General features: G+C 32.3%; 2 protein-coding genes and 1 long non-coding RNA gene across 3 annotated transcripts; 1 reads left to right on the plus strand and 2 right to left on the minus strand.

Annotated features, from left to right (window-relative positions):
* Window positions 1–363: 363 nt before the first annotated feature.
* LOC105676681 (lethal (2) k09848) lies at window positions 364–2,282 on the minus strand. The gene is made up of 7 exons (XM_012374744.2): window positions 2,085–2,282; window positions 1,820–1,967; window positions 1,630–1,725; window positions 1,237–1,540; window positions 1,044–1,141; window positions 592–793; window positions 364–503 (listed from the first exon to the last, which is right to left on the minus strand). The coding sequence occupies exons 1-7, from the start codon at window positions 2,137–2,139 to the stop codon at window positions 447–449; spliced, it is 960 nt and encodes a 319-aa protein (XP_012230167.2). The 5' UTR covers window positions 2,140–2,282; the 3' UTR covers window positions 364–446.
* A 2,609-nt stretch (window positions 2,283–4,891) lies between these two features.
* LOC136999712 (uncharacterized) lies at window positions 4,892–7,608 on the plus strand. Its single transcript, XR_010890034.1, has 2 exons — window positions 4,892–5,168; window positions 5,266–7,608. It is a non-coding gene; the product is annotated as an uncharacterized lncRNA (long non-coding RNA).
* A 522-nt stretch (window positions 7,609–8,130) lies between these two features.
* On the minus strand, window positions 8,131–15,547 carry LOC136999711 (nose resistant to fluoxetine protein 6-like). The gene is made up of 13 exons (XM_067354289.1): window positions 14,766–15,547; window positions 13,996–14,240; window positions 13,676–13,860; window positions 13,494–13,588; window positions 11,158–11,382; window positions 10,856–11,069; window positions 10,501–10,666; window positions 10,334–10,413; window positions 10,152–10,247; window positions 9,947–10,076; window positions 8,892–9,066; window positions 8,528–8,670; window positions 8,131–8,458 (listed from the first exon to the last, which is right to left on the minus strand). The coding sequence occupies exons 1-13, from the start codon at window positions 14,989–14,991 to the stop codon at window positions 8,324–8,326; spliced, it is 2,115 nt and encodes a 704-aa protein (XP_067210390.1). The 5' UTR covers window positions 14,992–15,547; the 3' UTR covers window positions 8,131–8,323.
* Between the last annotated feature and the right edge of the window lie 556 nt (window positions 15,548–16,103).

Genomic DNA, 16,103 nt, shown 5'->3' on the forward strand with positions numbered 1-16,103 from the left:
TAACGGCGGCAAGAGACAATTGAGAATCATAATAGTAGGAACTTTACTGTTAAGTAATTTACTTGAATAGTAATAAAAAGAAATTAATTTTGACATTTCTAGGATGTTATTCGACGATATATTATGCAAATTTTGAATGTCCGGAATCATATTCTGAATTTATAGTATCAGCCTTTGCTCACCCTTATCTTGTTAGAGTGATAAAATAATCAAATTTTCTCTTTCTCCCCTCTTCCCCCTCTTTCTCTCTCTTCCCCCTCATTCTCTTTCTCTCTCTCTCTCTCTCTCTCTCTCTCTCTCTCTCTCAACTACACATTGTAAGACATTTATAATTTTAAACTTTATATAGAAAAATTCAAAAAATTGTTTATTTTTAATGCATTTTGAAATACTTTATTTCAAAAAAATAAAAATTACATTAACGTTTTTTCGTTATTAAAGTTATTTTAAAAAGAAAAATCTGATTTCATTACTATACACGTTAAGTTCGATGTTAAATAAATCTGTAATATAAAATAAAATATAGATTAATATCCAAATTTATGTCCAAATACTTTGTTATACTTTAGGAAACGAGAAAGCAGAAATTACCTGTTTCAAAAGTGCTTTTGTGTCCATATGATGTATCCGTAAATGTCTATCAAGGCTAACGCTTGCAATGTATGGATTACTCGTACTACAAGTTATCCCAGTTACAGCACCAGTGAATCCTTTATAAGTTTTTAATAAGAAACCACATTTTCTTAAATCAACAAGATTCATAGTACCTATAGTCGATCCCACTATGATATGTCTATAATACACATAAATACAATTATTTGACACAATATTATAAAAGAAATAGAAATATATATTGGGTAATTTTTGCGTTTTCAAAGTTGTCTTAAATTTAAAATATATTGTGTTCTTTAATAGATCAACTAGTGAAACAATGGGAAGAGATTATTGGAAAAAATTGAAATTTCTTCTGTTCACATTTCTGTAATAAAGCTTGTAGAAAAGTACGCAAAGATTTATGAAATTATGTAATATGTAAATCTTACTTGTCTTTGGATGTGACACTTAAACAGCTCCAAGATTTATCTTGAATCTGCATATTTATTACAGGACGTCTTTGTGCACGTGAATCGTACAGGCGTATCTTGATGAAATTATTAACACATTAATAATGAATAATTTATACAATTATAGATAACAGATATGAGACTAGTTTTATAAAAAGTTTGTACTCCTTACATATCCATATTTGCTGACTGTTGCTATCGTTTGAGTTCCTGGTAAAAGATTCAAGTCCGTTATACAAATGGGTAATCTTAACTGCAGTGCATCATGTGGAAGATCTTTCTCGGTGAATATTAAACTCTGCTTTTCTAGGTCAAATACTTTTAGTCTATTTTCCAATCCTCCAGTTATTATGTTCTTTCCCGTATGTGAGTAACGCATCTTTTCCAAATTGTTTCCAGCATTTATTATTGGCACTTCTATTTTGTCAGAAGTCCATAAGCTCACTTCTCCAGATTCGACAGCAGTTAAAATTGATCTAACAAAATCATATACTGTATTATTATTATTAAATATCAGTGAGCATTAACATGTAAAACATTCTATTTTATTTTTAATTTACTTTACCCTTCACATCGTGATAATCCTTTGATGCTGCCTTTACCTACATCACAAGGAAAGGACCTTGTAAACACAAGGTGGTTAGAATCATACACTTTTACTCTGCAAAGAATCAATGACGACGAAATTTTATCTCACAGAGAAATAAAAGTAAAGAGGATTCTTTTTGCTACAAAAATAATTTATTATAAATCACCTTCTGTTTTCTTTTAAACCACATGCGATTAAAATATCCTCTTCCTTGTCATTGCCCCATTCAATAATAGTCACCTGATCGTTTTTTGTGATAGAAGCCAAGTCCTGTATATTTTTAACTATTTGTCCCTTCTTTCCGACTTGTATTCCTACAAATTATATTTTTTGTACAGATAAACAGAAATATTTTGATAGATCAACAATTTATTTAGATATTTCTTAATATAGGTTATATATATAACCTATAATGTTTAAGGTAAAATTACCTTTAAAAATCCCCGATGTGCCACCCACAAAAATATCAAAATTACTTTTATTCATTATAAATGCAACACGTTACAAATATAATAGATTAAATTGACGCAAATCACAGGTATTTAAAAAAATTTCGAAATAAACGCACATATCTACAAGCATGGATCAGTGCAAATATGATCAATGCGCAGTCAGTGCTCTCAGACGTGCTCGGATGGACGCGCATGCGCAGCCTAATGCTGTCTCACTGAAGTATAATATCGAGTGAAAGAAGGTTTATACGACTCCCTCCAAAAGCTGCTCCCAAAAATATATGTAAAAGTTTCAAAAAATTAATAGGTGTTTTCTATTTACATGATAAATTAAAATTTCTTATTGTTCGTTTTTTAACAGCTCTTTTTTTCTTATTATCTCCATATTGCATTAATATCACTAATATTGCACTACTATTTTGGTATTATAATATCACCTTTACTTATTCATATATCAGCCTCCTGTCCTGTGCAAGTAGCTTATTGTCCGGCTCTTCAATCTGGCAGCATTGGTGCAACCTGTGTGAAGTCCGTCATTTAAACTGGAGCCTGCCAAAAGTACACCAGTGCGCACGCCACTGTTTTTACGCTCGTTAGGTCGCGGATGCGCGCCTATCCGGGCAAATCCATTGAGTAAAAAGAAACAGGAGGAAGCATATACTAGCCAGGACTAGGTAAATCCGCGGACGGATGTACGTCATGGCAGCCATCTTGAGCGACCACTTTTTGAAAGTGAGAGGGAATGCTCGAGCATAGCGGCAAGTGGCATACCGTACACCGTACGCATTAATATACAGTGTATAGTCTTTTATGCAACTGTGTATGGAAATAAACAATCAAAATGGTATACTGTAGAGCTTGTGGCATAACAGCAGCAGCTCGAAATCATGGAATAACGTTTCATCGGTTAGTATTATCAACAATAATGAGATTTTTATTTTGGAGATTATAATCATATGTATAATATTGTGAAATTGTAGATTCACAATAATTACTAAATAATTTTCACTCACAAACAGGTTTCCGAAAAATCCGGATCAAAGAAATGCATGGATAAATTTTTGTAAGGATGAAGGATTTAATATAAATTTAGATTTTAGATTTTAACATTGCTCTTATGGAAATATTGCACGAGTGCAATCCCAATGAAAAACGCCATTAAAATTTGGTATTATTGTTGCATATTATAGTTATTTTCTTTTTATTGTACATTATTTCTTAATTAAACATAACAAGTTATTCAATATTGGCGCCCTTGAGCGGCCATCTTGAGCGACCACTTTATATAGTCACTTCCGTCCGCACTTTTAAGACCAAACGCTCCCTCCTGTTTCTTTTTACTCAATGGGCAAATCTGAGAGCACTGTGCGCAATGTCGCGCAGTGTTAAGGTACCTTTTCATGCATCGCTCATCGCTCGTTTTCAGCGATGAAAAAATCACGTTACTATTGACGTTATTGAATATGAAAATAACTTCCAGCAATTTAGTAGGACGACAAATTCCATTACATATTCAACAGTATATACAGTTTATATAAAATAAAATGTCACAACGAAAGGTATAAATGGATGATGGAATGTACAAAAATTATTTATGAAACTAATATGAAGGAAAAGAGAAAAAGATTATTAGTATTGTCGACAGTTCTTTATTTGCAAAAAAAACAGAAAAAACATTACAAAAGAAAATGTTTTTGGGTAAATCCATTATTTCAAATAAGAGATAAATATGGATTTCATAATGGGCCTGTTCGTTTTAGTTGCACTGGGGCAGCTCTGGGTTTGCTCTAAACAAGATAATACAGGACAAACTATTTATCTGTCCTGTATTATCCTGTGTAGAGCAGACCCAGAGCAGCCCCAGTGTAGCTAAAACGAACAAGCCCAATGATTCTCTGTACTGGACCTCTAATCCCAGAGAGAAACACAAGATCGGATATACGTCTATTAGATGTCGGAGCCATCTAGTCTAAAATAATGTCTAGAAATATCTAAATTAGATGCATGTAATTTTGTGTCATTTATTTCCTTATATAAAATTAAAACTTAATATTTACACAATAGCGATGTATTGTTTATCAAACACTGTTTAGATTACAAATTATCTTTCGACATCTAATAGATGTCTAATAGATTTCTAACAATAAGTAAATATATTAATGCAATATAGGCTTAGTTTACACCGATTGTTTAGTACACGTATCAAATACTAAATCAGCTTCTTTGATTGGTGTAGATTTTACACTAAACGATTTATACCTATCGAAGAAGCAGATTTAGTATTTGATACGCGTACTAAACAATCGGTTTAAACTAAGTCATAGGCCGGTATTCATAGTCCGTTCTTATATTCAAGATCGTCTTAAGTATAAACTTATATTCGCTCTTTTCGTCAGACACAATCTATGTGTGACGAAGAGAGCGAATATAAGTCCGTGCTTAAGACGATTTTGAATATAAGAACGGACTATGAATACCGCCCATAGCCTCATCAGGATAAAAACACAAAAATTTTGTGGTTAAAAAAATAATTTCATAAAATGTATTTTTGGTCTAATATTAATATTTACTTTGTATTTGCGCGAATCAATTTCTGTCTGTCATGATTTTGGAGATTATAAAATTAATAATGATGTCTACATATATGATCGATAGCTATACCTGCAAAAAGAAAGAGATAGCATTATGTCTGTCCTCTTTTACCCGAGGCTGTCAGCAGCATATATAATTATAATCAATTATATATATATATATATATATATATATATATATATATATATATATAAAAATTGTTCTTTAATATTATATTATATTAATATTATATATATATATAATATTTTTACGGAAAAATTGTTTTAGTAATTTTGATTTTTGCGGGTGCTATATTGACCAATCAATATCGATCATTTATATGATTGGTTACGTTGCCTTTCATACCGCTCAGGCTCAACAAGTATTGCCGCGCGAATGCCGTAACCTATTCACGTGTTTACGTGCTGTGCTGTCTTGTGTCTCGTGTATGCTGCTATAAAATAGTAAAAAATGGATAATGAAGAGAAACCGGTAAGTGCACGATTTTTTTCCCAAGGAAAAATTGATTGTGCTTTATCTTGTGATTTAATATATTTGTGTACTTTAAAGTAAAATATTATGCTTTTAGGTTAGTTCGCATTTGCAAAAGTTCGCGTTGCATCGCATTGTACACTCTTTAGTTCTTTTTTCTCTCCAACGCCTGAATATAACGTTCTTCTCATTTTAAGTGCGAATTGTATACAAGTGTACAAAATAGCAACGCAACAATAACAAACCTTTTGTTTGTTTTACTTCTAATAATGTATAAACTCAATTTTTAGATTATACTTCTTTAAAGATTTTGTCAACTTTGTCTTATTAAAATTTTAGATCTAGAAAATATTAGATTATTTTTTATCTTAGAGTATTAGTAAAATTAAACTTAACAAATTTTATAATAAATATAATTAAATATTGTGTATGTATTCGCAAAGAAATTTGAATAATGTAGAAATGTATCGTATAATATATTCTACTGTAGTAATATAAGTACCTACTTTAGAAATCTTATAAATATTATTATATTATATATATTACAATTATGTACTGTGTTAAATGTATATTATGCAGTATTGTTTTAAGGCTCAGTGAAACATATACTAAGAAAAAATACAGCATTGTAGTGTATGCGTCAAATGATATTAAAGATATTGTAACGTTGTGGTTTTATCTGCCTTAAGTGACTAGCGCGGATAAGCTCGCCGGTGCTAGGATTCGGGGATACGGTTGGGTGAGACTCCAAATAACCAGTCAGTAATTATCAAAGCAACTAAATATATTCTGTTATTACTTATTTACATATATACAAGAAAGAAGTAAGCTACAGCCATGAAACGCAAAAGCCTGGACTAAGCGGTGCTGGCAAAAACGGAAAGTGAAGCGGCTCGGTTAGCCAGAATGAGCGGCGCTGATATACATGAAAAAGTAAAGCGGCGCGGATAGCAAGAATGAACGGCGCTGTTACAGACAAAAAAAAAGAGTTAAGCGGAAAAAGAAACGAGGGTAGGTGTCGCTATGAGCTCAGAAATGAGCAGCGCTGGTAATAACAAAAAAAAGTGAAGCGGCGCGGATAACAAGAATGAGCGGCGCTGGTAAATCAAAATAACGATTTGGGCGCGGATGCCCGACGTGGAGGACGCGTAAAGTGAGGGTCGGAACGGAGCGGGGCAAAGATCGGAACCAGGTGATAGGGCCGGGTCAGAGAGCGCCCTGAGTCCGGCTCGGAGTGTCCGCTGCGTGCACACAGCAGACGGTGTTCGGAAGTGCTGGATCAGAGTGCGCCCTGATTCCAACTCGGAGTGCTAGCTGCGAGCTCACAGCAGGCTTAGGAAATGCCGGGTCAGAGTGCGCCCTGAGTCCAGCGGGGAACGTCTGCTGCGTGCTCACAGCAGACCGGGAACGGTGTCGATTGCCCGGAGTGACGGCCTTTTATACTGCCGCGCCCCACTCGGTAGCCGGATCGGCGGCTCGATCTGCGGTGTGCGGTGCGGCGGCTCGGGCGCGGTACGGTACGTGGCCCGGCGCGCAATGGGCCTAGTAACACGCACGAAGTGCGTACTTTGTGCGTGTTACAATATAAATGCGCAAGCATCCTACAATGCTGTATTTTTTCTCAGTATATGTTTCAGTGATCCTTAAAACAATATTGCATATTATAATAAAACAATGTACTTATGTACTACATATAAATAAATCTGACATTACATTACACGAGGCTATAATTTTGACAGTTTATTAATATATATTAACAATCCGTTGGGTTAAGCCCATATCAGACTACGTATTAAAGATTGAAGATTGGAATTTAATTAATCAGGACAAAAGACTAAAATTTCTTTGTTCTGTTTAGTCAAATTTCAATTTTAATTGTTAATGCATGGTTTGATACGAGCTTTATATAAGCTTTATATAAAGCGTCTAATCAACATTTGTAAGACATCTACAAGACGTCTAATAGATGTGTCTAATAGAAACCATTTCGACGTCTACCGAGATGCAAAAATCAACTTATTTTAGATCTATCGAATAGACGTCAACTAGACATCTATTCGACTTTACGTTTCTCCCTGGGATATTAATATTTCCTCTTCTTCAACTGATAATCTTTCCTTTGCATTCTTTTTATTACTAGGCAGAATATTTTCTGAAATAAAAATAACATATACATCATGTATATCATGCAATATAAATGTGATGAGTTATTTACGGTATTTTAAAATTTCTTGTATAATATTAATTTTACCTAGATTATTATCATGAAAAGGTGATACCATAGATGCTATTGTTTCAGTGTTTTGTGTGTCCAAACTTCTAACACAACAGTTACTCCATCATCTAAAAATATTATAAGACAAATTTAATATTATTTTTGTAATTAACTAAAATAAAATTTATAAATATAACAATTCTACCTAAAACAAAATAAAAATAACAGTTCTCATCTATAAAAAAGTTTGTATATCTTTGCAGACATTCATGTCTTGATATTTCATCTTCATTACATGCAACATTCCTTGTTTTTAAAACATAAAAAAGGAAAAAAAATGTGGAATTGCTGCGGTGTGAACCTTGATTATCCATTTCATAGATTTAAAAAATGTCGCAAAATGTCGCTCAATGCTTGTCGCTTGTAGTTGAAAAAATCGAACGACAACATCACATTGCTAGCGAATGATGAAATAAATTAAAAAGTTTGCTCGTATTCTGCCGCCAATTTGCTATCAAAATTATGTCAGCAAATTTCGTTACATTTCTGCTGGCATTGTGGTGACATCGTTGGATAAAACAAATCCTGTATTAAATTTGCATTTTTATCGTCAGCAAAATTTGTAGTAAATTTTGGCAAAATATGTTTTCGGCAAACTTGGCTATCTGAAAACTTTAGTCAAAAACATTTTTGAAGTAATGCAATTCTTGAAATATTTTAGGTGAACATTTAAAATAAATTATCAGGTATAATTAATAAAAATGTTTATTGAAAATTGTTATTTAGTAAAGTAAGAATTTTCGCCTAAATGTAATGTTATTTTATAATAATTATTATACATGTCGCATTTTAGATTAATTAAATATAATTATAATTGAACATTGCACGCTAATATGTTGGCCAACACACATTACAGCATCTCTTCTGCGGAACTACAATTTCACACTCTTAATTTTTTCCCATCACGAGATTGAGTATACATTTGCATTAGCGAGATATACGGCATTTCTGCCATTAAGGTTAATATATAACTGCCTCCGAAAGAAATCACAACGTATCCCAAAAACATGTTAACCTGAAAACAAAAATTACGACAATAAGGGTATTTTTTATCGGTATCAGTTTTAGATGTTTGTATTCTTACTAAGGGCAGCGAGTCTATATGGCGAATTGTTTCACCATACAAGTTAATCGATTGTATGATGAAAGGATGTATAAGATAAGCGCAATACGTGAGTCTACTAAGAGGGATGAAGCCTTTGAATGATAATATTTTCTCAATAATGCCTGTAATAAAAAAAAAAACATTTAAGAAATTACATTTTTCGAAACCTGAGCATTTTTCTTTACATTATTCTACTCATTATAACAATATGTAGTTAAAAATTTTTATCGAAAATAAAATTAAGCAAAATACAAATTATGAATAATACATTGCAACAATTTTATTTGTTACATTTATGCACAGATTTGATAATAATATTTATTTATACCGTAAAATAACAAACCTCCGTTTTTAGTGGAACATGCTATTACAATCCATCCTATACCAATGGCCCAAGCAGTTTTGTTTAATGCGATATAGATAGCAGTAGATAGAACTGATATATGTCGCTTGTAAAGGCCGAACAACACAGAAATGTTACAAGCACTTCCAAGGCACCAACATAAAATTACAATTTGCTGAAATTAATGACAATAGTAATGAAAGCAATATACTTAAATAAACTAAACAATTATTTTTCATAAATTATTAATTTATAAATAATTATTTAATAGTTTATTTACATATTATAATAATTATTTTAATAATTGCGCATTTTTCACAAAATATTTGGGAGGGTCCCGACTGCCTACATTCCCATTTGCCAACAGCTTCATTTGTTTACAACATTTTGCCGACAGCTTCGATTGCCGACATTCCTAATTGCCTACAGAGAGATTGCCTACAAGCAATATTGTGCACATGCAAAATTAAAAATACAAACGTACGTTTGCACACATGACATTATTGCGCACATACACATTGCACACATAAAATAAGGAAATCGACAGACACACGGTACTCAAAGGTTTATAATTAGACGATTTCACGTGGGTTTGCAAGTTTTCACGCAAAGCGAGGTCCAGCTCACATCACCCTGTACTTCAAATGCGAGACGAGGTTTATATCATAAAGTCATGTGTGCAATTTATATGTGCGCAATAATATCCTGTGTGCAAAGTGTTAATACGATTTTCTTATTTTATGTGTGCAATGTGTATGTGCGCAATAATAATATCTTGTGTGCAAACGTCCCATACAGCACAGAATATTGCGGCAATATTGCAACATTCCAGCAACATTGCAAGAACATTGCAATATTGCTGCAATGTTGCTGCAATATTCTGTGCTGTATGGGGTATGTTTGTATTTTTAATAATTACATGTGCGCAATAATGCTTGTAGGCAATCAAAGCTGTCGGCAAAATGTTGTAGGCAAACAAAGCTGTTGGCAAATGAGAATGTAAACAGTTGAAATTCTCTCAAAATATTTGTATCCAAATACAAATAACATTTTACCCTATTTAAGATCAATTTTTTTTTTAGCTTTACTAAAATGTAACCCATAATTATTCCAACAAGATATGAACTTATTCTGATCCATGATGGCAGATATAAAACATTTACAAGTCTCCACATTTCATCGAATCTGTAACAATGAAAAAAAAACATTTATTTAATAATAAGTTTTATGATTAATAAAATCTTTTTATATATAACTTACGTCGGAACATATTCATAGCTATATGAAATATAGCCAGACAACACAATTGTGCCGATTAAAAGAATGCCCAAGATGACGACAGCTGTGTAAAAGTATCTGAAATTTACTTATTCAAATATGTGCACTAAAGAAATTAATTGTATGATATCGTAAATATAGACGTCAATATACAATCAACTTACATAGTAGATAAAATTAATAGAACAACACCGATTATATAAAATTGCATATCAATGGCAAGATACCAAGTCCAAGACATACACTACAAAAAAATAAGATCTGAGGAATAAATAAGCTTTTACATAAGCATGATATTAAATGAACATTTTAAATAAACATATATCTATACCATTGTGTTAAAATCGAATAGATTATTAATATACAAAAGATTTCTCCACCAATATTTCGCGCAAAGTTCGTGCAGTTTGTCACTCATGTAAAATTGTGATGTTTTGTCGTACCAAGACCAATTTAATTGCGTTATTCCAATCATCATCATATAAGCCGGTGTTAGCCTTAGAATAAAAGTTTACCAATAAATTTTTATAAAAGTTATTAATACTTGTTTCATTCCTTAACTTTGATTTTTAAATTGTTCTTACTTTATATTCTTTTGTTTTCTTTATTACTATATTATTTATTTCATTATACTTATAGAATTGTTTTGTTATTGTCCATGTAAAACAAAATAATGAAGAACATACCGTATAAATCTTTTTATTATAAAAAAAAAGAACTCATTTAGTTTCTCTCTGTAGTTAATCGGCATAGTTTTCTCTTGATCTTTTGCATGCTTTAGATATGAGTAAGTCAATAAAAATCCGCTTAGAAAAAGAAACGTCTCAACCATTGTATTCCCATTGCTGACTATTTGAACGAGAAAACCGGTGCTTAATCTTATACTCCATATTCTATTATCTATATGTACAAAATAATTTCCGTTATGCATGAAAAATATTAATCGTAAAATATAATACAAACAATACAATTTTTTTAAATTACTTGCCAATATAGTCAATTGAATAAAATAATGTGTGAATGCTGATAATCCAAATCGTGGAAATCAATCTTAAACCGTGAATAATAGATATTGAATCATCTTCCACTTTCGTGCTTAATATTATTTTTGTATTTGTATAAATGGAGAAACATATTAATATTTTTCCAAGTTTACTTTCCTGATGCGATGACAAAGCAGTTATTTCCATCTGTTCGTGTATATTATTCTCATCTGAATAACAATTTAAAAGTTTTAATAGTATATTAATATACAAATAAAGATACTTTGAAAATAATGAAATTATTATGTAAAAAAACAGTCATACAAAAATAAATACAAAGAAATATGGATAAGTTTTATACGAATAAACAATAGATATACAATATACGCAAAGAGAGTGTCTCAGAATAACCATGATAACGCTCGTGAACGGATAAAGCACAGTAAACCGAACTGAAAAGTTTACCGTTTTGCAATTTTCGCAATAATTATGGAGATATTAATTAAAAAGCATTGACAAATAAGCGCGTGTTTCACGTGGTTTGACTGTAAGGTCGAGTTTACAATAAGTGTAGTAAGCTTTAAGCCGTAAGAAATTGACCACTCATAGACAAATCTTAGAAGAATAATCGACTGTAATTGGTCAATTTCTTAAAGCTTACTACATCTATTGTAGACCCGGTTTAAAATGTATACTCTAAACATGGACCTAGGAATATATCGACAGTGCGATAGCCAGCGGAGCTGAAGCCAGAGGGGGAAACTAGCCGACCAAGATGGCGGCTACGGATAACCCGTGTAACTAAACGAGCGCGGAATTTATAATATTTGAATATTATTCATTACGCAAGCGCCAAGCCAAGATTAGATATATAACACCGCCATTTTTCTCTCTCTCTCTCTCTCTCTCTCTCTCTAGCCGACCAACATGCTTGTAATCATGCAGCAACTAGCTGCATGATTTCCTCCTGCCGTTCAGGCTTCACCTCCCTCGCCTATAAGACCACTTATCGCTCTGTTTATATATTCTTAGGTTCATAGCTCTAAAGATGTGCTAAGCGAGTGTCGCACGGCAACGAACAAATCCCGCAAGGATGGCTGAACCGCACAGTCATTTGGGCTTAGCAAACTTACGGACCTGAGCTCACACACTGCGGTCATACACACTCATATACACTAGCGCACATACACATTACACATACATACAACACACAGTGATTAGTACCATACAAAATTTATCACCACCCTCACCAGACTCAGATGGCTGTAAGAGGGATGACCCCTCGGTGCCACAACACATCTACTACTACTACACGGCAACGAAAAGTAAAGCCCGTATGAGACTACGTATTGAAGATTGAAGATTGAAGATTAAAGATTAAAATTTGACCAATCGAAACAAAACGAGTTAAAAGTTCTTTGTCCTGATAAGTCAAATTTCAATCTTTAATCTTCAATTTTAATTTTTAATGTGCAGTCTGATACGGGCATAAGGGCCATTCTACAATGAGTTGCAAATGCCCCGTCTTACCAGAAATAACCAAAAATAACACTTTTTAATTAGTAGTTGCCATCCTTCGCGCCACTTTTCGTTGCTATGCGACACTTAAACGTTTTTTTGACCTGTTTTTCTTCCTGAATAGAGCATACATTTTACAGTCAAGCTACCGCGTGAAACGCGCGCTTATTTGTCAATTCTTTTTAATTAAATTCTCCATAATTATTGTGAAAATTGTAAAATGATGAAGAACTTTTCAGTTCAGTTTACAATACTCTATCCGCTTACGAGCGTTGTCGTAGTTATTCTGAGACATCCTGTATAAATAAATTTCTTACTGATATGAAATTCATCAAATAATTTTAAATTATAGAGCATAAAGGTATTTTTTAAAATATGAACTCTACAATATTTATGATCATAATTATGGTAACCTGCTATATTGTTGCACTCGCGACAATCACTTGCGAATGCGCTCACGCAAGAAATAATAAACTCAATTTGAGTATAACAAACTTTAATGAACTCAACGATAACACAATTTGAACCGTGACAACAAAACTATCGTTTACAATTAAGAAAACCGTCTCACATCCGAAACGCGTCCTCACGGCACCGAGGACCAAGCGTAACTGTCACTTGACACTTTATTTACAAATTACCAAGCGACGCTTCTCAACTTATTTACAAATTACTAAGCGACGCTTCTCAATGCCAACTCGCAGCCCACACGTCACAATCGACGATTTCCCGCGGCGCGAGCGCAACAATATATAATAATTACTGGTAATCTATTGTTGTTCTTGAAGAAAGTTAAGAAATTTTGGACATGATATATACTTACGAGTTTTACTCTTTACTTTTAAGTGTTTTTGATGCACGAATACATCATATATAGTTCCGATTATCATCATGCAAATAGTAAGCATTAAAATAACACTGCAATCAAAAATTAATATTTAGCATATATATATATATATATATATACATACATATATAAGTATATGACTTTATTTTTTGACAAACCTGATGAGAGATATCGCACCACTAAATTGATCGTTTTTTAGATCTTTAACTTCGATCAATCTGAAATCCATGGAATAAAGATTACCAATCAAGAGAAGTCTATTTTGAAATATTCTCTCCAGAATAAAGCTTAGGTCATTTGTGGAACATGATGCTGGTAAACAGAGGCCAAGTACAATTAAATCCTGAAAAGCAATTCTGTTTACATATTGTAACATTGTAATATCTCAAATATATGTTACTATTCTATTTCAATAAATTGATTTAAAATTTGATATGTTCTATGCGATTTCTTACTTTATAAAGATCTGTCAACTTACTTCGTTTGGTAAATTTACGTGGTACTGAAGAGTACTATTGTGTTTGAAGTGGGCAACAAAGTAATTAATTTTAAAAGGCGGATACTCTTTTTGTGGATCACGGTATAGTGAATTATTTAATAAATATTGTTTTGACAGTTCCCAAGGATATCTATTCATTGTATCGTAACACTGACTGCGACTGCCTAGCCAATAATTATTTCCATAAAGAAAGCCGGATTTAGGTTCACCGCTAGAATCTAGCACTTAAAGATAAAAAATAAACAATTATTATTTAAACAAAATATAATATAGTATTTTTTAATGATTATTAATTAACGACTAATAATTATTAAAATAAATATTATTATTCGTTAACAATTTTTGTATAGAAAAAATTAAAGCAATATTTAGATGTGTTTAGTTTTTCAGTAGTAGAGCCCTTCCGTAGGGCTCCCCACTCGACCCACACCCATTCCGAAAAGTAGTTTCTTCGAAAACTTTGAACTCGTGTTTCACCGTTTTTCGATATTTTAACTTTTGACTTTTACCATTTTTGGCACAAACCTTTCGGAGAAGTCTACCACTGAAGTGGTTAAAAAAATGATAATTTGTGAGTTTTTTTGACTTCGAAAATGATCTTGTCGCCAATCGGCATGGTCATATTCGTAATCAGCGCGCAAAAGTACAATAAAAAGCATAGTTTAGAGCAAATCGGAGGTGTGGGCTTTTCGGAACTACATCCCAATATTGAAAACAGTCAATGTTAATGTATTAAGAATTTTACTAACTTCTCAAACTCCACAGTATTTGTTGATCAACAGCGTCTCGAAAATCGTGTAACTCCTTTCCACATGTCGAGTTGAGAAGATCGGCTCTTAAAGCAATGGCATACGCGGGTAGTGTGTAATTATTACCATGATTTTCGTTGAATTCGTGAATTTGCGTAGAGACACACATTACCACAAAAAAATTTACACAAATGCACAGAATAAATGCAATTTTCCGGTGTAACATATTTGGGCTATAACATGTATATATTTGTTATACTTATACTTTTTTTCGATCTTGTTAACTGAATACTGTTACCAATCGTCTTAATTTTGACCCGTTGCCTACCAAGTGCATTGCATATCTGCAGCAAAAACGACCGGTTCGCACTTTATAATGCATTTTATGGCAACCGGTTTTGTACTACTAAACGCCATGCATACTGAAGCAAATTTTTTGTTTCTCAAACAAGGAACATTCCAGCGAGAAATGACTTATTAAATTGATGTCTAGATGACATCGAAAACATACATCGAAAACTGATTAATATATTCATCGATTTCGATTCGTTAAAATGGCAACAAAATCGGTGAGGTGTGACCTAAAATGCATATTTACCCGAATTTTTACTATGGCAAATTATAAAACATGTTAGGTAGTTAAGTGTTAGTTTCAAATTTTATTGTATTATAATTTATTCTACATATACGATAGTTTTTTTTATAAGATTTAATATGTACGACATACAACTTTTTTTTGATAATTAATGACGCAGAACTGTTCGCAAAAAATCTGTTATTTTTATTCTTCGCTTTTGGACCGTTACAAGGAAGGCCGGACCAAAGAAACAAGACGTAAAACATGGAAGGACGACGGCGATGATCGAGATGTCCTCGGCGCTTCATAAAGTTATTTGTGTATGTGTTATGGACTGGTATTTAGGAAATTAAAATTAAAATATATGTAATCATTGCGGGCATATTTTAAAACAAGTAAATTATGCTGGCCGTGTATTACGTTCTTGTAGTAAAATATCAACAACGCACGGTGGCACGGATAAGGGCTGAGATTGATAGTAAAAATTTCTCGCATAACAGCACGTTTGTCGAAGATACTAAGAGAACTTAACAGGAAAAACATAAATCAACTTGTATATAATTTTCGTATATAATTTTTTTTTATATTTAATATTATCTTGAATTCATAAATAAATAAAGATTGTATAAAAAATCTTTAATTGCACCACAAATAAAAAAAAGTCTTATTTTGACAATTATAAATTTGTTTTATTTCATAAAATTAAATTAAAAATAATTTTAAATTTAAAATTGGATTGCCTAAAAGTTGATTTATATCAA

Source organism: Linepithema humile, chromosome 1 (assembly GCF_040581485.1).
Source record: "Linepithema humile isolate Giens D197 chromosome 1, Lhum_UNIL_v1.0, whole genome shotgun sequence".
NCBI classification, from domain to species: Eukaryota; Metazoa; Arthropoda; class Insecta; order Hymenoptera; family Formicidae; genus Linepithema; species Linepithema humile.